The sequence below is a fragment of the Alligator mississippiensis genome, chromosome 1, assembly GCF_030867095.1.
Source record: "Alligator mississippiensis isolate rAllMis1 chromosome 1, rAllMis1, whole genome shotgun sequence".
Lineage (NCBI taxonomy): Eukaryota > Metazoa > Chordata > Crocodylia > Alligatoridae > Alligator > Alligator mississippiensis.
The window spans coordinates 446,511,720-446,537,555 of record NC_081824.1 but is presented as its reverse complement, the minus strand read 5'-3'; the positions used below and the strand labels follow the sequence as shown (position 1 = coordinate 446,537,555).

The window sequence follows — 25,836 nt, the reverse complement described above, 5'->3', positions numbered from 1 at the left end:
CAAATATTTGAAGACTGCTACCATGGGCATTTTCTGCAAGCTGAATATGCCTAACTTGCCTTCCAAACCCTTAATCATCTTTGTTGCCCATCTCTGGATCCTCTTTAACCTCTTCATGTCACTTTAAAAATGTAGAGCCCAGAACTGCACACCGTACTCCAGATGAGGCCTAACCAATGCTGAGTAAAGAGGCATTATCACCACTTATGTCTTGCACCTAATGCTTCTATTGATGCATCCCAGAACCACATTCACATTCTGTGCAGCTAAATCACGCTGTACAGTCATATTGATTCTGTAATCTACCAAGATTCCCAAATCCTTTTCCATAGTGCTGCCATCCAGCTGGGTGTCTCCCATTTTATATTTGTGATTTGATTATTCTTCCCAAGATGTAACACCCGCATTTGTCTGCACTGAGTTTATTCTGTTAGTTCTAGCCCAACTGCCCAATCTGTAAAGACATATATAAATTGCGCTCACATCCTCCGTGTTTACAATTCTTCCCAGTTTTGTGTCATCTGCAAATTTGCTCAAGGAGCTTTCTATCCAAATGTTGAATAGCGCGGGACCCAGAACAGACACTGTGGGACTCCACTTGAAACCTCCTGCCATTCTGACATGGACCTGGTAATAATTACTCTTTGCTTGCAGCTATTGAGCCAGTTATCTGTCCACTTTGCAGTAGTTTTATCTAGCCCACAGTTCTCCAATTTAGGAGAAGGTCATGTGGGACCTCATCAAAAGCCTTGCTGAAGTCCAGATACACCACATCCACAGCATTCCTGTCATCTACTCAAGTAGTTACTTTGTCAAAGAAGGAGATCAGATGTGTTGACACAAGTTGTTTTTCATAAATCCATGCTGACTGATAATCAGCCCTTCCTCCTCCAGATGGTTGCAAATGGCTAAGATATGGTCCAGTACCTTCCCAGGTATTGAGGCTAACTGGTTTGTAGTTCCCCAGGTCCTCCTTCTTACCTTTTTTAAAGAGGGTCACTACACTGGCCCTTTCCAGTCCTCTGGTACCTGGGCCCATCTCCCATGACTTCATGAAGATCATTGCCAAAATAACATGTATCCAAAGCCTTATCGATTCACTAACTTGAGCTGCTCTCGAATCTAGTTTGCAGGGTGTGGAGGGTCTGTCCATCCCAAGCTCCCAGGAAACAATGTTCTTAGCCACTGACACATTTAACTGAGGCTTGGTCTATTCCAGCTGGTGTCAAGCCATGAAAACAGCATTGCTGAGCAGGCTGCTCTGGCTTGTGGCCATGCAGTTATAGCATTAGGATGTACAAGGTACAGGGGATGGTGGCAGGCTTTGCAGCAGGAGTTGCTGATTCTAGGGTGGTGGCGGTGAATCTTGGAGGATGGTTTGTTCATGCTGGATGGTAACAGGCCAGAGAAGAGAGACCTGCTACACCTGTGGCTTCTCCATATGTAAAATGGTGCTTCTGATGCAGGGCACCTAGTACAGACTGGTGGGATCACACTGTCATGGAGAGCTGGGATGACCAGCCATGGGTCCAGAACTTTTGCATGAGGAAATAGACACATCCTGCTTGTTCAGTGTTTTCTTGGGATGTGGCCTGGGTGACCTCAACCAAGGTGGAAGGTCCTGCCAGGGAATCACACAGCATACTATATTTTTGTCTATGCAATGAAATAAAAGAAACCCCCTTTTAAGAGTCTTCCTCATGGTAAAGTATGCTCTTATTCCACCATAATGCATTGCCTTGCTCACAAGCTCCTGCTAGCCACATGACCAGAGCATAGACATACACTAGCAAGAATGTATTATTTACTTCATTTAAAAGGAAATGGGACAAGTACAGCCCCTGCTCTCCCCAAGACAAAACGTAAGGTGTTTGTTGTGGGAGACTCCCTCCTGAGGGGGACGGAGGGGCCAATCTGCCACCCCGACCCCTTAGCCAGGCAAGTCTGCTGCTTCCCAGGGGCCTGCATCCGGGACATTGCGGAGAGGATCCCCAAGCTCCTCAAACCCACAGACCACTATCCCATGCTCCTTATTCATGTGGGCACCAATGACATGGCTCGGAGCACTCCCAGCCAGGTCATGAGGCGCTACAGGGATTTGGGAGCAGGGCTTAAGGTTCTGGGGGCACAGGTGGTGTTCTCGTCGATCCTCCCAGTCTCAGGCTATGGGCTGAGAAGGGACAGGAGGATCTATGTGGTCAACCAAAGACCGCGGCGCTGGTGTCGTCAGGAAGGCTTTGGCTTTCATGACCACAGCCCGCTCTTTGGAGAGAGAGGCAGCGAGCTGCTGGGAAGAGATGGTCTCCACCTCTCTCCCCTAGGGAGGAGGCTCTTCTCAGCCAGACTGGCTGACCTGCTCCACCGGGCTTTAAACTAAGCCCGTTGGGGGACGGGGGGACTACCGCCACTGCTGGCCCGCTGAGCAATCCTTGCAAAGCCAGCGGATCACGGCACTCAAGGGAGCCCACCCCAGCCCCAGCCCTGGTAAAATCTGTGGGCAAGGAAGGAGCCCCCCAGGGGGCACTTGCCTGCCTGTACACTAATGCCAGGAGCCTGGGGAATAAGCAGGAGGAGCTCATCCTCCTGCTCAGTGCAAACAATTACAATGTCATAGGGATAACGGAGACCTGGTGGGACTCCACCCATGACTGGACCACGGGTATAGATGGCTATACCCTGTACAGGAGGGATTGTGTAGAGAAAAAAGGGGCGGGGGTGTAGCTCTCTATGTTAAGGAAAGCTACGCGTCCCTGCAAGCCGATATTGGCGACCAGGGGGGACGGCTGGAGACCCTCTGGGTTAAAATCCGTGGGGAAAACGGCACAGGGGACACAATGGTGGGAGGCTATTACAGACCTCCCACCCAAAGTCCTGAGCTTGACCAGGAGTTTGCCCAGGAACTGGCTGAGGCAGCTTGCTCCAGGACCATGGTTGTCATGGGTGACTTCAATTACCCAGACATCTCGTGGGAGGATCGCTCAGCAAAATCTGAGCGGTCGCAGAGCTTCCTCTCGTGCGTGGATGACCTCTACCTGACTCAAGAAGTCTATGGGCCAACGAGAGGAAAAGCGCTGCTCGACCTGGTGCTGGCTACTGGGGATGACCTAGTCGGCGACCTAGTGATCGATGGGAAGCTGGGTGACAGCGACCACGAGCTGATCACCTTCACCATCCGCCGAAAAGCTGGCAAGTCGGTCAGCAACACGGAAGTCCTTGACTTCAGGAAAGCCAACTTTGACAAGCTCAGGAGGCTTGTCAGTGAGGCCCTAAGGGACTGTGACCACAGGGAGAGGGGAGTTCAAGAAGAGTGGTTGCTCCTCAAGGGAGTGATCCTCAATGCACAAACTAAGTCTATTCCATCTCAGAGGAAAGGCAGCAAGAGGGCACAGCAGCCCTCCTGGCTCTCCAGAGACCTAGCAGACCTCCTGAGGCTAAAAAGAAAGGCCTACAAAGGACGGAGGATGGGAGTCACCTCCAAGGAGGATTATTCTGCACTGGTCCGGTCCTGTAGGGAGCTGACCAGGAAAGCCAAGGCTGCAACTGAACTCCAGCTAGCTTTGAGCATCAAGGACAATAAAAAGTCCTTTTTCAGATACGTGGGGAGCCGGAGGAAAAGCAGGGGCAACGTTGGACCCCTGCTGAACCAGATGGGGCAACTGACAACTGACGCCCAGGAAAAAGCCAACCTATTAAATAGGTACTTTGCGTCGGTCTTTCATCAGCCCCATGGGATGCCCATGCCCGCTACAGCGCCGGGAAGTCTGGGTGAGGGTGATCCCCTGCCCTCCATTAATGCTGACTTCGTGAAGGAACATCTTGAGAAGCTGGATACCTTCAAGTCAGCCGGCCCTGACAATCTTCACCCCAGGGTACTCAAGGAGCTGGCGAGCATCATAGCCCAGCCTCTAGCACGGATCTTTGAAAATTCCTGGCACTCTGGTGTAGTGCCTGAAGACTGGAAGAAGGCCAATGTGGTGCCTATCTTCAAGAAAGGGAGGAAAGTGGATCCGGCTAACTATAGGCCCATCAGCCTGACTTCTATCCCAGGGAAGATCTTAGAAAAGTTTATTAAGGAGGCCATCCTTAATGGACTGGCCGACGCCAACATCTTAAGGGATAGCCAGCACGGGTTTGTTGCGGGTAGGTCTTGCTTGACCAATCTCATTTCCTTCTACGACCAGGTGACCTATCACCTGGACAAGGGAGATGAGATTGATGTCATATATCTTGACTTCAAAAAAGCCTTCGATCTGGTGTCCCATGAACGTCTCTTGGAGAAACTGGCCAATTGTCGCCTTGGGTCCTCCACGATCCACTGGCTGGAAAATTGGCTCCGGGGTCGGACCCAGAGGGTAGTAATTGATGGAAGTCACTCATCGTGGTGTCCTGTGACCAGTGGGGTCCCCCAGGGCTCTGTCCTTGGACCCATACTGTTCAACATCTTCATTAATGATGTGGACACTGGAGTCAGAAGCGGACTGGCCAAGTTCGCAGATGACATCAAACTTTGGGGCAAAGCATCCACACCAGAAGACAGGCGGATGATCCAGGCTGACCGACAGGCTCAGCAAGTGGGCGGACGAGAATCTGATGGTGTTCAACGCCGATAAATGCAAGGTTCTCCACCTTGGGAAGAAAAACCTGCAGCATCCTTATAGGCTCGGCAGTGCTATGTTGGCTAGCACTATGGAAGAAAGAGACTTGGGGGTCATCATTGACCACAAGATGAACATGAGCCTGCAGTGCGATGCTGCGGCTAGTAAAGCGACCAAAACACTGACTTGCATCCATAGATGCTTCTCAAGCAAATCCCGGGACGTCATTCTCCCCCTGTACTCGGCCTTAGTGAGGCCGCAGCTGGAGTACTGCGTCCAGTTTTGGGCTCCACAATTCAAAAAGGATGTGGAGAAGCTTGATAGAGTCCAGAGAAGAGCCACGCGCATGATCAGAGGTCATGGAAGCAGACCCTACGATGACAGGCTGAGAGCCCTGGAGCTCTTTAGCCTGGAAAAGCGCAGGCTCAGGGGTGATCTGATGGCCACCTACAAGTTTATCAGGGGTGACCACCAGTATCTGGGGGAACGTTTGTTCACCAGAGCGCCCCAAGGGATGACAAGGTCGAATGTTCACAAACTACTACAAGACCGTTTCAGGCTGGACATAAGGAAGAATTTCTTTACTGTCCAAGCCCCCGAGGTCTGGAACAGCCTGCCACCGGAGGTTGTTCAAGCGCCTTCATTGAACACCTTCAAGATGAAACTGGATGCTTATCTTGCTGGGATCCTATGACCCCAGCTGACTTCCTGCCCTTTGGGCGGGGGGCTGGACTCGATGATCTTCCGAGGTCCCTTCCAGCCCTAATGTCTATGAAATCTATGAAGTTGGGGACATAGGACAATATAACTCTCCACCAGTCTAGCAGTGTACACTCAATGCTTACTAAACCTGAAATGTCAGTTTGGACTTATTTTTTTTTAATAATTACTACAAATGTAATGAAAAAATCAATCAGTACTTGATTTTTTCCCCCTTCTTGGAATCCACCTGCATGGGAGTGGGGTGGGGATGGAGTAAACAGATCAGGGAAATGAGTGTGCCTGCTGTCCTCACTTTAATTTAAGGCTACCTTGTTACATGTAATACCCACGTTAACAATAACCCAGTAATTTCTCTCATGCATGCTGTAATTTCTCCTTTAATAATAATAAGATGGCAGCTGCCACCTACCTGTAGTGATTCCTGATCCAGTGCTGGTTCTTCTCCAAGCTGCTTGCAAGACCCACTCCCAAGGAGATCCTTAGCAGATGGGTCCTAAATCATCCAGTCATGAAGCCTTCCTTGGAGCCCATTCAAGCAGTGTGATTTGCACTGATGTCTGTTCTTGGTACTTCATCCCGTCTACCATTGTGGGTCTCTCTTCCTTGAAGTACTCACATAAAAAAATGAAGGCATTGGTGTGCTTCTTGGGCCAGCTGGTAGTAAACTGGGATGCCATATTCTAAGGTGACTTGGATAAGTAAGCAGAAAATGGAGCAGGCAGAGCGGAATGAAGGCCTAAATGTTGACTAGATGTATATGAACTGGTAGAAAACTTCTAGAACATAGGAGGCAAGTGGGAAGTTGAACCAATAGAAATGTCAGAGCATACGGGCTCAGGGAATTGTGGGATGGCATTCCAAAAAATTATCAAAAGATGATCTCAGCTATCATGGCTTTAGCAGCATCCTTGAAAAGTGAGTATTAGAACCTGTCTTAAAGTGGAAAAGGCTTTGACCCATACCTGCACTGTGCAAGAAAGCTTGGATTCTTGCTCATAGGCTGGGACATATTGGTTTTGTGTGAGGGTGGTTGGGGGATCAGGCTAAAACATGGTTAAGAACCTAGGGGAAGCATGCAGTGTGGATGTACCTTCTGCAAGGCTTCAGCAGTGCTCAGAAACTTCTTGAGAAGTAGTACAGGATTTATCTGCTTCCAAGCAAGAGCTTGCAGATAAATCACTTGCATTCAAGAACCCTGAAAGTTGAAAATCTCCCATGGCACATTCTGTATTCTGCTGGACCAGCCACAGGAAATGCTACAAGGACATGTTGAAGGCCCACCTCAAGAAGACGGATGCCAACATCAAGAGGTAGGAGGAGCGGCTGCTAAATTACTCCAATGGTGCAACAACTCTAATCAAGTGGCAGACTGCTTCGCAGTCAAGTGTTGTTTTGCCCTCAAAGCAGAGAAGAGAAGGCAGAGGAAGAAAAAGGAGACAAATCCCTGCCTACAGCGTACTATCCCCTGCAGACAGATCTGTGACTCAAGGATTAGACTCTTAAGCCACCTGAAGACACATCAATGAGCCATGGTAGAGACTGTCCTCGAATTGAGAGATTGCCAGTGGCAACAGAGCTCAAACAGCCAAGCTGAAGGGGCTCACAAATCCAGCAAGCTGTCTCAGCCTGAGGAGTCAGTGGCATCTGGTGGTTAAACAACTATGTAATAGGAGTTTACAGAATCTGTAAGCACAGACAGGTGAACGCTCGTGTTTAAGTGAATTAAAAATTCTGCACGCCCAACCCCGGTCAATCCTGTCTCACTATACACATTACTTCTGCCGTTAGAGAAATTTCCCATTGTATAGTACATAGCTTCAAAGTGACCATGATGGAGTATAAAAGATAGTTTCCACTATGCAGGGTAGTACCAGAGTTCACACTACAAAGCTCTCACAACCTGACCTCCAGTGCTGGGTTGTGGTGCAGATTACCACATCCTGCAGGTAGAATTAGGGAAAAAGACTGTAAGGCAAGAGGCTTCATGAAGTCCCCCTTCTCAAAGTCCTGCTCACCCTACTTTCTAGTGTTTTAGGCTCTGCTAAGTTAATTTGGGGAAAGTTCCACCCCAGCAGCTCCTTTCAATGCAAGTGGAAGAAATCCCAGACAACATATATGATGGATTTTTTTTTTGCCTCCATACTGCTTAGCTGGCTAGAATTCATGCCTCTATACTGCTTGGCTCACCCTCTGCCATTTGGTAATAATGCTCCACTAGGAGCATTCCTTCGACTGGCTGTGTCTGCCTGCAGCCTGCTTAGCAGCAGCAGCAGCTGTGAAAGCTAATGCTGCTTCAAGCAACTTACTGATGGTATTTTTATTTCTCTACAGAACGTGGCCTTGCATATTTTGTGAAAAGATCAACGTTTGCAAAAGCACCCCCCACCCCACCCCCTGGGCCCCCGGTCTCTCCTGTGCCAACACAACAGCTTGCTGGAGACTTCAACATAGTGGAATAAAGAAACTGTTACAATCCATCTGACTGCTAGTCTATTGAGAGAGGGAGAAAAGCTCTGGTGAAGACAGTTAAAATCTAAAGAAATACACAAGGAGCCACTGACTCCCTGCAAAGTCAGTTAAGGTGACTTCCCAATGCCAATTCCCTCTACAACCCCTTCAAACCAAACCCCTTCTGCTAGAACCTTTTAAGATGCTGTTTCCTACAAGAGGATGATGTGTTGGAGCAACCTAAAACTAACTGATTAAGAAGTTTGGGAGAGTTAAAGAAATATATATATATATATATATACTTGCATAACACAAATTTGTTTATATTTTGCTTTCTATTTTAATTGAACTTTAATAAAAATAGTTAATATCAGACTGCATCTGACCAGCATGGCCTAGAAACTCCAGGTTTGTTGGATTCTCTTATTCTAGTACTTTTGATTCTTATTGGGAAGGTTTGGTCTTTAAGGCTTGGATAAGTCATTACAGTGTTTTCCCATCTATGAGAAATTAACAAATTGCCCAGCAGACTCTACTCATTTGCAAGACTGCCATCCATCCTAGTCAAATACCTTGAATCAGGCCACCCTAAAAAACCATGAGATTAGGTTACAAAATCATGAAGTCTAAATATCTATATTTATACTTATATTACCCTATGACTTTCATATATAGATTTTTTTATTTTATTTTTAGCCTGCTTTGTGAGCCTTCAGATTACTCTAGGTCACATTTTCAAGTGTCGTTGCATAACCCGAGAGGCTAAAAACTTACTTTTGTTTTAAGGAAGAGTCTGCTCTAATGACATGTATCCACTAGATAATACAAGACTCATGCTAATATCACAACAGTTGGCAATTCTGCACTGGTCTGTAGGTATTTCAGCACTACTCTGCACCTTAGTACCTGAATGTGCCATATGTTTTCATCTATTTTTATCCTTACAGAAACCCACTGACATGGGCAAGTATTATCCCCTTCTATTTTATAAATAAAGGAAGCACAGAGCAACTGCCATATAAGGAATGCTATCATTTTACATCCACTATGAGCAAGTATGAATGACAAGCGCAAGGGTCAAGGCATAGGAGAATCACTGCCACTCTGACTCAATTCCTCATCTATTTTATGGGTATAATGCATTTAACATTAAATTGTTCATTTTCAAAAATTAGCTTTTGATTTAAACCATTTCTCATGCCCCACTGTACTTCCCTTCCAGTCCTAACACATTTCTACTACATACTGTTACATCCTTCAGAATAAAGAACTGTAATGGGCCTCCCGGGTCAAGTCCAGTGCCCAGAGTCCTATGTTCCACTACAAGTCTTTTGATGTTATGTGAAGAATGTAAGACTAGAATTTCTCCCCCTTTTTTCTAGAAATAAATTTCAAGGTAGCAATATGTAAGAATGAGGCTAGGTAGATGTAGACAGAAGAAGTCAGAATGTTCAGTTTCCTTTACAAATCATTAATAAAATTCCTAGATGAAAAGCTTTGTCCAATTAGTCAATATATATATATATATCTAAGAATAATGTTATTTCTCAATCCTGTTCTCCCAGACAAAATGATGACATAGAATCAATGTTATAAAGCTATTATCTCAAAAAAAATTTCATGAAAATGGAAATAAAGTGCAAAACAACTGACATCTCCTAAGCTGGGAAATTCAAATGAGACTTCAAAAATAACCTTAACTTTGCCCTATTATTTTACCTCACCTTATGGGGAAGTATCCATGTAATACACATCAGTGACACGTTTAGTGTACTGTTATTGGAAGAAATGTGTCTTTCTTTTCTTATGACTGTGGAGTGTGCATCTACTGTGCATATTACAAAAATTGAACGCCAGCAGTTTTTTGTGCAATATCTTATGAGGTGGTTACATATTAAATGTTTTGGGACCACTGTATTTTGCTATGGAATTCTCTATACCTATTCTTTCTGGGAGGAATGGCTGGGAAAAGCTTTTTTCCCCACTATACATGAAATAATATTTTCATTATGGTTTAGAAGGAACATGTCTTACCTGTCTGTGCTGTTGAGAGACTGGATACTGCAGTCCTGAGATCTGCTGGCTCTGCTGCATTTTCTGAAGCATCATCTTCTGCTGCATTGCTAAGGGGACATTTGGTGGCCTTTGAAGAGACTGGTTTGGAAGGGGCTGAGCAGGTTGCTGCTGCTGCTGTTGCTGCTGCTGCTGTTGCTGTGTATAGTGAAGAATAGAAGTCTTGCTTTGGGAACCCAAAACTGAAGGCATCTGCTGGTTTGCTTGCTCTGAGTTAAAGTGAAACAAAGGCTTTGTGTTGCCAGGATGCTGCTCTAGTGGTGGCTGACTGTTGCTTATAAAGTTTCTGTTGAGGTCCTGAGGCTTCTGTTGCATTATGATGTCAATGGGGTTGCTCTGAGGTGTGGAGTTTGGTTTATAAACATAGTTATTCATCCCTTTGGACTGATTTCCATTTACAGGTACCCCGAGCATCGCTGAATTTTGTGGGCTGAACTGCTGCTGATGAAAGGAAGGGCTGGGAATTTTCTCCTGTACAAATGGCCCTGGGGATGGTCCTGATGGAGACATGGTAGACCAGCTGGCTGACTGGTTTTGCTGCTGCTGCTGCTGCATTAAAGCATGCTGCTGTCGGTTGGCTGCTATTTGTTTGAGCTGCTGTGCATGAGACACTTCTTGCCAGTTAGTCAATGGTCGAGTTGAGACAGAAGAAACCTGCGACGGCTGCATCTGATTCTGAGGCACTGAAGGAATGGGTGATGAGGTGGACATGGCAGTGCTGGCCATTGTGAAGGATGGGCCTGCAGATGAAGGCCTTATTTGTGGGGAGCCTACAGGTGGCTGATTCAAACCTGGTGAATATTCACTCTTGATCACCATTTTCTCCATCTGCAGAGAGGTTCTACCAGAGCCTCTCTGGTTTTGCTGCCCAAGGTCAATGTTAAAAGGCTCATCTTGTTTTATGGTAGCATTGATCATATTTTCTAGCTCAAGGTCACTCATGGGTGGCACTGAGATATTAGTCAGTTCATTAAAAAGTTCCTGAAGCTCAGGATCCATCATCTGTTCCCCTGTTTCCTCCCCATATCTGTTAGGAAAGATGTTCTCATGGGGGATCTGACCATCCAAGTGTTTGCTGCAAGACATGGTTTCTCCTGGTTCTTTCTTGACCTCTTTTAAAGCCATATTAAACATGCCATTTCCACCAGCCTGAGTATTATTTGTTAGGCTGCTGCTCTTTCTTTGTGATCCTTGCCCCACAGGCAAGGTTCCTGACATCGACTGGCTTTGGCAATTGTTAACATGATGTCCGCTTTGTCCCAAAGAAAGATTATCACCCACTCGTATCCTCTTGATGTCAAGGAAAGAGCTATCTGAAATACCATTCTGTCTCTTGTTGTTGACAGGTGACAGATTTACCACCAGCTTTCTTTTCAAGGAGCCCTGGAGCTGAAAAAATGGGGAAGAAAATCATTAGATGACATTCAAGATCCAATCCACAGTCAAATTAACACTAGGTTGATGCCACTAATTTGATACTGTTGTCCAGATATTATGGAAATTAGCCCACATTTAGGATGTTAAAATCAGTGAGACTGCAATATGTGAACACCCACCCAATTCCTGCCCCATTTGTGTACAGGAAATCATGTACTTTTGTGAGCAAATTCCCACCTTGCACAAACCCACACACCTGGATACAAGAAATTATGGACAGATTAAAAAAAAAAATCAGGTTTAATAGATATTGCAGTACAATGCCTCTTATGTCTATGAAATCGATTAAATCTATGAAACTAGATGAAAGTACCCCAGCATGTTGCTGTTTAGAAACCTGTACTTAATAAATGCCAATGATGTGGAGATCTTGCTACTAAAACACATTTCTAATTTGGCTAGTTTCAGCTATATAGAACACAGTAAGCATCACTAGAGGGCCCATAAATAATTTAAAGAAATGCAACTTTTTATTGGTTTGTTCTCATTTTTTTACTGGTTTATTTTCATTTTTTCACTTAAGTACCAGTGCATTGGCCCAAGTGACTCACTGCACAATATCTTCTCATACATGGCCTGGTTTTTAGCTTGGACTGAAAAATGAGTGCCAATGATAAGATACATTATTTTGTTAAACTCTAGGAAAATAAAAAGCTGGAAACTGCAGGCTTCCATTAATGTATGGCATTTTCCCCTCAACTATGTATGGCGACGTATGAGCAGGGATCCTGGTTTTCTCTGATTTAAAAAAATTCCCAATTTTTGGTTAAAAAAAAGATAACCCCAAATCCACATTTTTCTGTGATTGAAATTAAACACCACTAATATTACACACACACACACACACACACACACACACACACACACAATGTTTCATTTTAATAATGGAAAAATGTGGATTTAGGGTTACTTTTCAACTGAAAATCGGGGATTTTTTTAATCAGAGAAAACCAAGATCCATGCTTATGAGGCCTTAAAATCATGACTTCTGTATCACGCTCTTTCTCATACAGTAGGGGATAAGGCTGTTGTATATAGCCTGTGATCTCTGACTTCTAAAGTTGGGGGTTTTGTATACACAGAGTTATTCCTGATTAAGTCTGATTAACACTGAAAAATGCAAGGTTCTCCACCTTGGGAGGAAAACCTGCAGCATCCTTATAGGTTTGGCAGTGCTATGCTGGCTAGTACTACAGAAGAAAGAGACTTGGGGGCCATCATTGACCACAAGATGAACATGAGCCTGCAATGTGATGCTGCAGCTAGTAAAGCGAGCAAAATGCTGGCTTGCATCCATAAATGCTTCTCAAGCAAATCCCAGGACGTCATTCTCCCCTTGTATTCGGCTTGGTGAGGCTGCAGCTGGAGTACTGCGTCCAGTTTTGCGCCCCACAATTCAAAAAGGATGTGGAGAAGCTTGAGAGAGTCCAGAGAAGAGCCATGCACATGATCAGAGGTCAGGAAAACAGACCTTATGATGAGAGGCTGAGAGCTATGGGGCTCTTTAGCCTGGAAAAGTGCAGGCTCAAGGGTGATCTGATGGCAACCTATAAGTTTATCAGGGGTGACCATCAGTATCTGGGGGAACGTTTGTTCACCAGAGCCCCTCAAGGGATGACGAGGTCAAAGTTACAAACTACTTCAAGACCAATTCAGGCTGGACATAAGAAAGAATTTCTTTACTGTCCGAGCCCCCAAGGTCTGAAATAGCCTGCCACTGGAGGTGGTTCAAGCACCTACACTGAACACCTTCAAGAGTAAATTGGATGCTTATCTTTCTGGGATCTTATGACCTCAGCTGACTTCCTGCCCTTCGGGCAGGGGACTGGACTCGATGATCTTCCGAGGTCCCTTTCAGCCCTAATGTCTATGAAATCTATGAAAGTCTATGTATAACCAGTCCTCTTCTGGAATAAGAGTACAGCCTTCTTCTTAGTTTAACCAGTGAGTCAATCAGAAACAACTCCATATGTAGACAAGCCCTTAGTAGTAGCAGTCACTTATCCTTACCTACCCTTAACAATAGGTCACCGTGTGACCCGTCCCCTTCCCCAATGTATCTTGGAAAAGTTAGGAAAATCTGTCATTTCCTTACCAGATAAAAACATGAATGTCACATCTCAAGGATATTACAGTGAAATGCAGTCCCCCAATCTATACTATTGATTCCTTTTACTTCATAACTGAAGACGTGTCACAGCCTATTCTCTATGCATCTGTAGAAATGGGCTCATTCAGGACACAGGATCAATATGTTCTCTCACTAAAGTCCCATGAAAGGGATTTTGGTGGTCATTTACAAAGTGCAATGACTGTAATTAGGTGAGCGAGTTTCTAACACGTGAGTCACTGGACTTTCCTCTGCAGAAAATCAGTTTGATGTATTTCCTTTCACTATCATCCTAGCAATCACTTTGAATCACTAAGAAATCATTCTTGAGTTCCCGCATTTTTCTTCTTGGGAAGTTGGGGAGTCCCCAGTCAAGAGAATTCACGACCCAGTAACATGTTTGCCTTTAGAAATGTTGTTGATAGAAGTGTTAAACAGAAAATAACAATGTATCCTCTGCATGCAAGTGTTTTACTTGGGAATTATGCCTCTCTCAGTTAATTTTTCATGTGCTTGACATTTGGAAACATTGTGAACTACTTAAAGTGACCACGCACTTTCAAAGCTCTTGGCCAATGTATCCTGATGCGATAATAGTATTGTTGCTATATAGCACTGCACCTATCACCTATTTTAAAAATACATTAAACTAACTAGTATCTACACAGGTAAACATCACCACCTCAGATTCCTGACAGACTGAAACTGAAATGACTGGTCACGTACAGGTCAGTGGTAGAGCTAGATGTCCTGTACCAAGGACAGGACCAAAGTCTTCATTTTTGTAGGGCTGGAGTAACTTTACAGAACTAAGCAAAGTTCAGTGTCATTTTCTGAATTGTGCTTGCATCCTCCAACATTTTGACATTAATACAAACATCTTTGATTTTACATTGCTTCTCCCATTTTCCCTTGTGTTTATGTCTGTGGCATAAGCAAAAATCTTTTATAATTCTGGGGAGGAAGGGTGATTAGCAATTACATACAATTAAATCATACTGCTAAATTACCAATATGTAAAATTCTGGGAATATTAAAATAGGACTTTCACAAGAAAGTTTATGGAGAGGTATGTCAATTTTTTTTAAAAAGCCAGCTGATCTTAGAGGAGGAAAACACACTGAATATCAACTGTTATTTATATTCAGATAGTATCTTGGTGGCCATGTCCCAGATCACTACCCCACTGCACCATGCTCCAGGAGTGGCAGGGGAGCTTTAATTAAAGCACATGCACCAGTACATCTGGTGTCTGTACTGGCAGCATGAAGAATAGAGTCAATATAATATATTTTTAATCTTTTGTTTTTATTTTAACTTTTACCCTAAGTGGCTTAAAAGATAGGGTCTGCAAGAACATGACTCCCATTATCATAAGAATTTCAGCACTTGCCGCTCAGAAAGTACGATCTAGAGAGCGAGGCTTGTCTTAGAAATCCTTATTTGTTCATAGAGGTTTGAATTAGAGGAGCCCGGTTGTCATCCAGTAGCACAACATGACTATGTTTTATTAACCCGATGGCAAAAGCAGCAGCAGAAGCAGCAGCTGAAGCAGGCGTCGCCAGGCATTCAGAAAACTTCCCACAGTTGCAACTAGACTTTCTCAGCCCTTATGCTTACTGGTTATCACAGCAGGCTAGGTCTGCACAGCTGGCACTGTTATACCAGCCGGCTTGAGTACTGATAGCAGTCTAGTCATGCTGGCAACGAACTTACTGCATGGTAACTAGTTGCCTGGTTAGCCTGCACCAAGCTCCATTCTGATGGCTACACTTCTACCAGAGGTTCAGCTAACTAGTTTAAAGCTAAGTCAGCTATGTCTGCACAATACAGCAGTAACTACAATAACTACAGAGTTGACGTACCCAGTATCTCTTCTTTGCTATCATTCTTAACCCATTTCCTTGCCCAGTCCCTTCTCCCTCCACTTTTTCTTCTATTAGGTGATCCTCATTTCACTAACTCCTCTCCAACTGCCACCAAAATCTCATACAACTAACATGCCACTTGCTGTCATTACATTGTTCACTCTGCTTATGTGTTGTAGCTAGGGCTGTCAAATGATGAAAAAAATTTGATCGCGATTAGTTGTGCAATTAAAAAAAAAAGTCACAATTAATCGCAATTTTAACTGTACAGCTTAAAATTCAAAATTATGTGCAGAAAATCTCAAAATTATACAAAATTATGTGGGGGGGGATTTGTAAAGGTCTGGGGGTCTGGGGGTCTGTGTGGGGGGGTTGGAGCCCAGGGGGGGGGGAAAGTGTTACCACACACACTGGCAGGATGAGGTGTAGTGTGCATCAGGAGTGAGGGGCAGCAGGAGGGCTGGAGGAGCTGTGGCTTGGGAGTGAGCGGCAGACATGGACACACACACACCACATGACCGTGCTGGTAAATCTGTGGAGGGGGTGGGCCGGAGGGAGAAGGAAGAAGCGGGGGGGGGTGCAAACCGAGGCCCCCATGGTGAGGGAGTAAGTGGGGCAGGAGCAGGGGCAGGTGCTGGGGTGAATGGGGCCCCCGGGGCCAGGGCAGGTTGTAGGATGGAGCCATTGGTGGCTTGTCCAGGGTGTGGTGGGGGCAGCTCCCCACTGCTGTGCACACCCCCAGGGAGGCATGGGGGGAACATGCCCCCTCAATTTGTGTGTGGGGAAGAGGTGGGCTGCCCACTGTGGGCTAGGGCTCTGTCTCCTGCTGCCTTTGCCATGGGAGCCATGCACTGGCCGCTTGTCTCCTGCCTCCCCAACTGTGGGAGGCACAACATGGTGTTGCTCCCAGGGCAAAGGCAGCAGGCACAGAGCCCCAGCCTGCACCGGGCAGCCTGCCTCTTCCCTGAACATAAATCCAGGGGGCACATGCCCCCATGCTTTCCCGGGAGTGCGCTCAGCAGTGGGGAGTGGCACCAACGCCCTCCCACCCCCATGCCCCTGGACAAGACTCCTGCAGCTCCATCCCATGATCTTCCCCGGCCCCAGGGCCCCATTCACTTGAGTACCTGCCCCTGCCCCACTCTCTCCCTGAGCAGAGGGCCTCAATCTGCCCCCGCCCACCTCTTCGCTCTCCCCCTGCACCTGCTGGGCCCTGCTCTACATGTAGCCAGGCTGCATTCCTGGCTGTGTACATGCTGCGGCTGTTCGTGTGTGTCTGTGTCTATGTGCACACCTCCCCTTCTGCTGCAGCTGCCCAGAACCTGCGCATGGGCTGCCCCGTGGTCCTCTGTGGTGCTAATGCTATCCCACGGGGCTGCTCGGAGGTGGCGGAGCAGAGTCCTGGCTTGGGCTCCTACACCACGTACATGATTAACATGTTAAAAAAATTAACGCAAGAACAAATTAATGTGTTAATCACACGTGTTAACTACCCTAGTTATAGCCCTTCCCTTACCTTAGGTCTGTCTTGTCTATTTTAATTGTAAACCCTTTGGGAGAGGGACTACCCACTGCTCTGTGTTCATACAGTGCCTAACACAATTCTTGTTTGGTCCCTAGCCACTACTTTTATTAAAATTATTAATAATAGAAATAATTAAGAAAAGAGACAAGACCTTTCCCCTGTTTACTGTCATAAATACTACTAAATCAGAAAATATAGTAACAAATAAGGATATTCTCAAACTGACAAGTACCCACTTAAGTCTCATTTGTGGGAGGAACAAGGCTGGAATAATATTCAGTGCATTAAGATTCCTCAATTTCCTTCCCTTATGAAAAAACACTGTATCTTGCTAATTGAATTTACCAACCTAAAAATGCATCGACATTATTCACAGAGTACCACCTAGAAATATATCATCATGGCTTTGGTCCAAGTTGCTGAAACATAATAATTATATCTTTTATGCAGTTTCTACAGCTGATCGATTATAAAATGTTATGTCTAACCCATAGTGTTTGAAGAGAATAGGGACACAGAGAAACAGTGTACATTTAACTAGGTCAAAATGTAGCATTCATTACTCTGTGCAAAATAAATAGGCATGAAAGATTTCTCTATTCCTTATGCTATCAGCTGGGCATTTGTCTTCTCAAGAACTATCTTCCTTTTTTTCTTAGATCCCTTTCAACCACGAATAAATTAACAATCACTGTTTGTAAAACCTGCAGAAATTAATGTCAACATTTATTACCATGACATCCAGAGCATGCAACCTGAGCTCTGGGAAAGGTAACTACTTAACCGAACCTACCCTGATGAGAAGGAAATATCAAATGCATTATAAATGTTGACAGAATGATCAGGCATGTAAATGAGGTCATCCAACACCACTCTACGCATTATTTACCATTTTTGTAAATCAGCTTAAAGTATTAAAAACACATATAGTCTTGCACAGGAAGCTCCTAATCCTTCAGAATGTGATGGCTGTTATTTGATTTGCCTTTTAGATACCAATACACATAACAGATTTAAACTAAGGAAGATTACTGAACACACTGTTTGATAATTGTTTTCAATTGATCATGCCTGCAAGATTGATTTTGTGGGAGCCTTTGCAGTTTGATTATAGCACACAGATGCACACCCACATGTGACTTTTCATTACGTGCCTACGCACCACTACACTGCACTACACAACACTAACCAAGTCTTGGAAGTTTAGGCAACAGAGGGAGACAGCAAATATCCAGCCAACATCAAAAGTATGGACCACTCACATTTCCTGCAAGTCAACACACAACAGATAAGGAAGTCATGCCACCTGGTTTCCTGCGGTCAAAGGTAAGTTACAGTTCACAGCAGACAGTCATCACTCTTAGAGTTGAACAACCCTTCAGCATATTACCTAGTCATATTGCTAGGATCAAGCAAAGTCCACTAGACAACAACAAGCATTTCTTCTTTCACTGCTTTATCTCATAAGAAAAAACTGCTTATTTTTAGATGGAAGGGCTACAGACCTCCACTAAGAACTCCAATGTACAACTGAGAATAGGACCAAACCTAGACTTGGTATCAGAGAGCACAACTTGCAGGAAAGTCATGTGGAGTTACAGTCACTTATTTGATAGCTTAACTGCACCTGTACTGGCACTTACCCTCTCCAGCATTCACATTCAGGACATAACCATGGCATTAGTTAGTGGTGGTACCAAGTACTCATTTTCGAAAACTTAGCACATGATGCTCGAGTGCCAATTCACACAAAATGCCCTTGAATGGGAGTTCGGCCTCCCCGGGCAAAAAAGTCAAAAAGAATTAGAGGATTGTCAGATAAGGAACTATAAGTGAGTTAAGGACATGGGAAATTCTCACAAGAACAGAGTTTGAAAATGTTTGCATCAGAAAGGAGGCAAATAAGACAGGGAATGATAAGAGTGTATAAAATAATGAATGTTCTAGGGAAGAAGATTGGGAGTTTCTGTCTAAGAGATTGGGAGTTTCGGAATAAGCGCCAGGGGATCAATGAATGAAAGTGAAAGATGGCCATAATGTTCAAAGAGGGACTGGACATTTGTATGATCAACTAGAAGATGCAGAGTTATAGTAGTTAATGTTCACAAAAATGTAAATGGAAGAAGCAAGAAACCTCGAGGCCTAAACTAATCTCTGACTAAAAGGGATTACATTAAGATTTTCATGGTGATCAGATTAATCCATATCTACCTGTGGTGGTTCTTGCCTCTTTCCCTTAAACTTGTAGCGCTGGCCAGTGGTGGTACCTGCACACTGAACTAGATAGACTGCTGGTCTGAATCTTATAGCCGTTCCTTTATTCCTATTACTTCAGAAGTCTAGGAGAAGACAGTGTCAAAGCTGTCAAAAGTAGAGCTCCCAGACTGTTTCCTTGTATAAATTTACTCCTGCTATCTAAGGACCTACTGAAATCATGATTTCCTAATTTTTGTGGAAACTGATTTTGGGTGGGATCCATGAAAAAACAAGGGCTCCACAAAAAGCTCAGGCTCTGTGCTTTTGGTGGGCTCACTAAAAAAATAAACTTATCGAAAATAAAATGCTGGAGCCAGCAGTCCTTGTCGCCACTGCAGTGTGGCTGCGCAGCCCACCAGGGGTGGGAGTGAGGAGGAATGGGTCTGCTGGGATGGCAATATGGCTGCTGCCCCACCCCTCACTGCTGATTGGCTGTGAAAGCTGTCTGTCATACAGCCCCACTCCTCTCCACCAATCAGCAATGAGGGGTGGGGGCATGATAGCTCTCTTGAAACCAATCAGCAGCAAGGGGTGGGGCCAACAGGACCCTTCGACCAATCGGAGGCATGAAGGGGGCCTGCTGTACTTGGCCAATGAAAACGGCTGCTGGCCCTGCAATTTGCATGCAAAATTGGCTGGCATCCGCCTCAAGTTCAGTAGACCCCTACCAATACCTAAAGATTTTGTTATTCAGTGGTGATTTCTGAACAGGGCCTACAAGGCATGACTGTAATAACAATTAATACAACAACAATAATTCATTGTAAATACAAATAAATAATAAATTGAGCCAATAGGGCCTTTATGTTAGGTTATTTAGTTCTTGCTCATTCCATCCCCTCACACAGAGTACAATGGAAACTGAGGACCTTATCACCTTCTACTGGATTTCAACTTACACATGTTCTCTTTTAGTGTATTTTCCACCTTTTGGTCTTCCTTTCATTAGCTTGATGATATTTTACTTTAAATTTAAAAGGATAAAATAATAAGGAAATGGACATAGACAGGGAATTGAAACTATTCAGAGACATGTAACTGCTGCATCTGATCAAAGGTTATTCATGCCACCTAGCAACAAATATTCTAGGAACAGGAAAAGGTCAGTGTGGAGACACAAAGAAGTAGAAGTAATCAAGGGTAAGGAAAGGGCATTTGTGAGGTCAAAAGCTTCAGGTACTGGAAAGGTTACAGGATGATGTTTAAAGAGAAGATGAAAGATGACAATGGAAGGGAAGACGAGGAGTGAAAGATGTTGGTACAAACAGATACAACAAATGAACAGATAGGGTTTTGAAGGAGGCAAAGACTACGTCTTTTTTTGGATTTTACTGACCTTTCGTATCTGAGACGTAAAAGTCTTGATAGCACACAACATCTAGCAAAAGGCTGGATGCCATAAGACCTCTGACACTTGGAGAAGGAAACAAAACAGCAGGGTGTAAAAAGTACTGTATCCATTCACCAGGCTCAGGACAGAAGTCCTTGTACATACCAAATTTTCACTGACTTTAAAAATGGTATTTTGAGCATGGGAAGACTTTATGGACCAAAAATGAGCAGGAACTGCAGTGTAACTACTGGGGCTCCTATTTTACTACATACTCTCTAGCCCTGCTTAAGACTATGGGTAGAAAACATAGATGATAAAATCTGGCTTGATGTAAGGGAGGAGTGAAAGAAGAAAGAACCATGAGAGACCAGCCTTCCTTCCACGGCAAACCTGGATTCATGTCTGTGTAAATTGCTATACCTGTATTTTACCATTCAAGATGAAAATCTCTCTGGTGAGTTATTGCTTAGGCTGTGGTGTGTTGTTTCTCACTTACTATACTGTGGCATGAGTGCTCTTATATTTTTTGATAGGAGATGAGAAATATGTATGATGACAGCAACAGGGAATACTATATCCTCAACTAGCTGTGCAGTTAAAATGAGTCAGTTGGGGATTTTAAGGGATACCTTGCATACAGCTAATTAAGATCCCGGTTACTGCATCATTTATGTAGAATATCATACTATGCTATGTTGTGATAGCAGCCAACATGGAAAGCAATGGCACTGCTGAGCTGCTATATTGAATCAGCACTGGTATGTGGAGTTAGAGCATATAGAAACAGTCCTGACAAGTCATGTAAAGAAAATTGTTCTCACAGTTGTACCTCCCCAATTCAAGCTCCATTGGATGCAGCATAGCAAAAATAAAATTATTTTTTTATATGTCCATTTACTGTGTAATTCACAAAGAAGTGTTACTGTGGCAACTAGCATATCACAAGGTTCTTACTTGAGAGTTTTCAGAAGAAACTTCTTATAGAAACACACATATCAGTATGTCATGGGATGGTAGGTAACCGAGAAACAAAATCCTTCTGGGTATTGACAGGAATTCAGCAAATTTATGAAGTTTGCTCTCTTTCAAATTGAAGGCAGCAGGAGGGAGGAAAATAAAGGTGTAAGTGTCAACTTATCTATGTGAGATGTCCTTTTTTCTTGTTATGCTGTTCCCTTAAGGGACACCATCATATTAGCAGCTTTTAAATGACAGATAATCCAAGTGTTGACCAAGTCAACAGATGTTGAATGAGATGGAGAGGACTCCTGAGGGAGCTGATGTCTTTTTTGAGGCTTAATTGAAACCTTACGGGAGTCCATGACAGCCTTTAGATAGATTTCACTGGGTTTGGGATCTTTTCCTTACATTGCAAGGTTTCAATGGCAAGGCAACACCCTCTATTTCTCCTGAAAAAATAACAGACACACGTTCAGACACCTTATAATAGCTCTGTTTTTAGCAGAACTGAGTCACCAAATTTGGGCTGGCATCGACAGGAGCTCTGCATCTTCAATAACTGGGCCACTTATTTAGATGCTGAAATATGGAGGCCAGCTACAATTTTTTATTCTGGAAAAGCTTAGCTTAATGAGTCATTTATAATATTAAGCACTAATATAAGACCTTCTATGTGTAGGTCACTTGCCTTTGGTCAGTAGTGACCAGAAAGCATTATGATGGCTTGTGAAGGCTTGTGCAGCAATCTGTTATATATGAAGTGACTAATTGATCTCAGTTAGATTCCTGATGGAAAAATGACTGCATAATTATTGGCACTAACTGGGCACTCTCAATCAACAACAGAATGGATTCTGAAATGAAAATGTTGTCTCACTTTCCAAGTGGCCCTCCTGAAAGGCAGGTTGTCAGGGCAGAGTGGTTAAGGCTTGCTCTTCTATTACCCAGGCTAGGCACTGTTTTGTTTGATGCACAGTGAATGCTATTTTACTGAGCACATACGAGGACTGTAGATATACTGCAATTTATAAATATATCCATCCAAATTCGAACAGATTCATATCTCTAGGGAAAAAATGAAATCTTACAATCTTTGTACACAGAATTCTCCCTATTCCACCCACAGCCTCAGGGAAAGCCTGGGAAACAGATAGGCCTTGTAGCTTGACCCTAAAGGTTAACAAATTGGAGCTGTGGAGGAGAAAGGGCAGTCAATCTCCAGGGTTGTTGGTGCTCTGGCAGACATGGATGATTTAAGTCTCTAGGGGCTGTCAATCATACACCTTTCATGAGCACTTAGAAAAAATAAAGCAGGGAAAGTGCTTTCCAATCTGCATACGTGAAATTCCAATTCCCTGGGACCTATACACATTCCAGTACCCATCTGCACAAATACACGTGTCTCTATGAATCAACGTTTAAATCCAATGAAACAACAGGCTAGATTCTCAGCTGGTGTAGAGTCTCATGTAGCTACCTAGACCTGACCCACTCTTTTGTAAATCAGTCCTAAAGACTGAGATCTGGATTATGAACCGGCATTTACTGTATGTGCAGATTCCATCAGGGATTTTTGTTGGGTGTCCACTGCACTAGACTCCTCGCTTCTTGCTGAAGTGCCTCTGGTGGTACAGCCTTTTACTGAATTAAAACAATGGAACTGGCAGGAAACCAACAGCTCTTGACCATCTGAGAAGAGCAAAAAAGAAATCCTTGAGGATATAGTGCTAGTGAGTAGTTGGGAGAGTGAATTAACAAAGTCTGACTTTTCCCCTCCCTCTGTTTTCAAAGATATTAGTAACAAAATCTGGCAGGCTGAAAGCCCTGTGCTCTCAGAGGAGAGAGAGAGAGAGAGAGAGAGACAAAAGGGCAGTGCTGAAATCCACACTGTCAATTTAAAAATGGCATAGTTTTTGAATGTACACAATATATCCATTCTTGTTGTGCTTAGTTCATGGAAAAATATTAGACATCAGGCAAGAATGTAGGAATGTGTCTAACCTCTTATCTTCTGAAAAGGCTTAAATTCATTTGAATTTGCTTTTAAAAAATAAGAGCATCTGCCTGCACATTTCTTTAGGAAAAGGGACGTTCTGACCAAAATGCATATTAGTAGTAGTAGTAGTACTACTACTGTCTCCAAATATCAACCCTTAAAAATGAAAACAGACAGGATGCAGAGAAACAAGGCTAAAGTAGTATTGATTAGTATAGTGCCTTGAGGATTCTGTCCAAGACCCTGAAGGGCAACATCAATGGGACATTTCCACCCATGTTCAGAAGTTGCACCCATAGTGCAACAATCCAGCTAAGTCCAAACTCAAGAAGAAATATTGCCAACTCATATAGTGACATCAACCCATGAGACAATGTAGTGAATTGATAAAAATAGTTACTGAACTCAACAAGGTGCATTAGATTTAATCCACTTGCCCTTTTGTCCTCTAAGCCCCGCTATTGCAAGGCTGTGTTTTCATATTCTGCAGGGGGTAAATTTATCTCCATGTGAAGAACTGGCACAAGACTAGTCATTAGTCATGTCTCTGTTTTGTCCCTCAGACTACGGCAGAATGAGTTAGTCTTGTGCTTGTCCTCTCTGAGTTGGACACCCGTAAAAAAAATGTCCCGTTTTGGGGGAAAGGAGGATAGAAGGCATCAACAAAAGATTTGCTTTAAGCAAAGATGTGAAGATTTATTACTGTGACATTTGGCCAAAATGCATAATTTAGCTGCTTCTCTACTGATATCACGTTTCAGAGGTTATTAAAAATGAGGCAGACAGATTCACAGTCTAAAAAGCATAATACTTAAATGCTTTAATTAAAGGTAAACTTCTGCATTAGGATGGCTGTGGTTAAAGCATCAGGCAAAGATCTGACAGTTCAGCCCAACCCAACAGAGAGAAAAAAGGTGTTCTCTGTTTTACTAAGCATTCAGTGTCAATATTCAGTGGGGTTTGAGTCTTAAATTGCTTTTAACTACAGGCACCTTATCATAAATGTTCACTTCTTAATAAAAAAAGCAAAATGGGACGTTTCTAATCCTCCTGATTTAGATGTTTGAATGTGAGAGTTTATCTTGGAAAGATGGTGGCTGAATTAAACCTACAGCTATGCCAGCTTCAAACAGGAATTTCAGACAGAAGGCTTAAAATATATGTGTGTGTGTGCCTGCATGTTTTTTATATGCTGTGTACATACAAGCATAAATATACACAAATCTTTCTTTTTTACAATTATTTCAAACCAGCTGAAGCTACATACTACATTTTATGCATAAGGCACTTCACAGAATATTTCATATTCTGATATAATTAATTTGGTATTTCAATTTAATTACCTTAGTCAATAACACATTAAATGAGGTGTTTTAAGTGCTCATTTAATTTACTTGAGGTTTAATAAGGCAATTGTTGTAAGTTAAATCTGCTAACAAGCTGGACATGCTTTCTCTTGAGTATTCGAGGCCTGATCCAAGGTACACTGAAGCGCACAACAGCCTTTCCATAGACTTCAAGAACATATGACTGGTCTCTTCGGGAGAAACCAGTGTAATTCTATGCCCGACAGTGAGAGATTTCTGTAGAGTGTATGGGAAAGAGAACCTTTTAGAGAATCATTTCTGCAGGTAGCACAAAAACTAATAATAATGAAAGCAGGAAGAACAGTCTATTACTTGTGGTTTTTAATAACTAATGAAGAAGCTGAGCTTCTTCCATGAGCTGTAGGGTTGAAAGTTAAACTGAAGGAGGTCCCTTGCAAATTCCAGGATGATAGCCTCATATCATCATTATCATTACTATTATTACTAGTATACAAAAATCTCTTCTCTGATAAATGTCTGCTAAGGAATCAAACACACTGTGAGCACAAACCTCCTTCCAGCACAGAAATTATTACTATTATTATTGTTGCTGTTATGATAGTACCTAGGAGATTCTTGGTAATATTATCTAGGAGTCATAAATATACAGGACTCCCTTGTACCAGGCACTGCATAAACACAGAACAGAAGGACAGCCTTTGCCCTTAAACTTAGGCCAGTCTTTCAAAAGTATTAAGGAACATAAAAATATGTGCCTAGTTAGATTTTCCAAAATGTGAAGGTGCCCGGGCTTTTTGAAATCCTTATGCCTACCTGCATCCTAAGATGCCTGAAAACTACACTGTTGGCCCCTCACCTCTTTGTGCTATAGTTCCCCACCCATTACATGGGGATGGTATAGGGTGACCATAAGGAAATTCAGGACATCAGGGACACTCCTCCCCCCAAGTTAGCGTCACTGCTACAGGAAGAGACAGGTGGGAAGGGGCGCATGGCACAGTCGAGTGGGGAGGTGGAGCGGCATGGCGTACCATGTCGTTATGCCTCCCCACCAGACTGTGCCCTGCGTCCCCGCGATTCTGGAAGTTCTGTTTTAATTTTCCCAGTTTGGCTGGGACCAGCCTATGAAATCTAGGACTGCTCCAGCCAAACCGGGACATATGGTCACCCTAGGATGCACTTCC

The 25,836-nt window shown here is 43.7% G+C and overlaps 1 protein-coding gene across 2 annotated transcripts in view; it reads right to left on the bottom strand.

The window, feature by feature from the left end:
- The window catches only part of MAML2 (mastermind like transcriptional coactivator 2), a 285,997-nt gene that overhangs the window by 95,122 nt on the left and 165,039 nt on the right, over positions 1 to 25,836 (bottom strand). For both annotated transcript variants that reach the window (XM_059721137.1, XM_014611326.3), the window contains exon 2: positions 9,801 to 11,228. In XM_059721137.1, the coding sequence (XP_059577120.1) occupies positions 9,801 to 11,228 (1,428 nt within the window). The remainder of the gene's footprint in view (positions 1 to 9,800; positions 11,229 to 25,836) is intronic.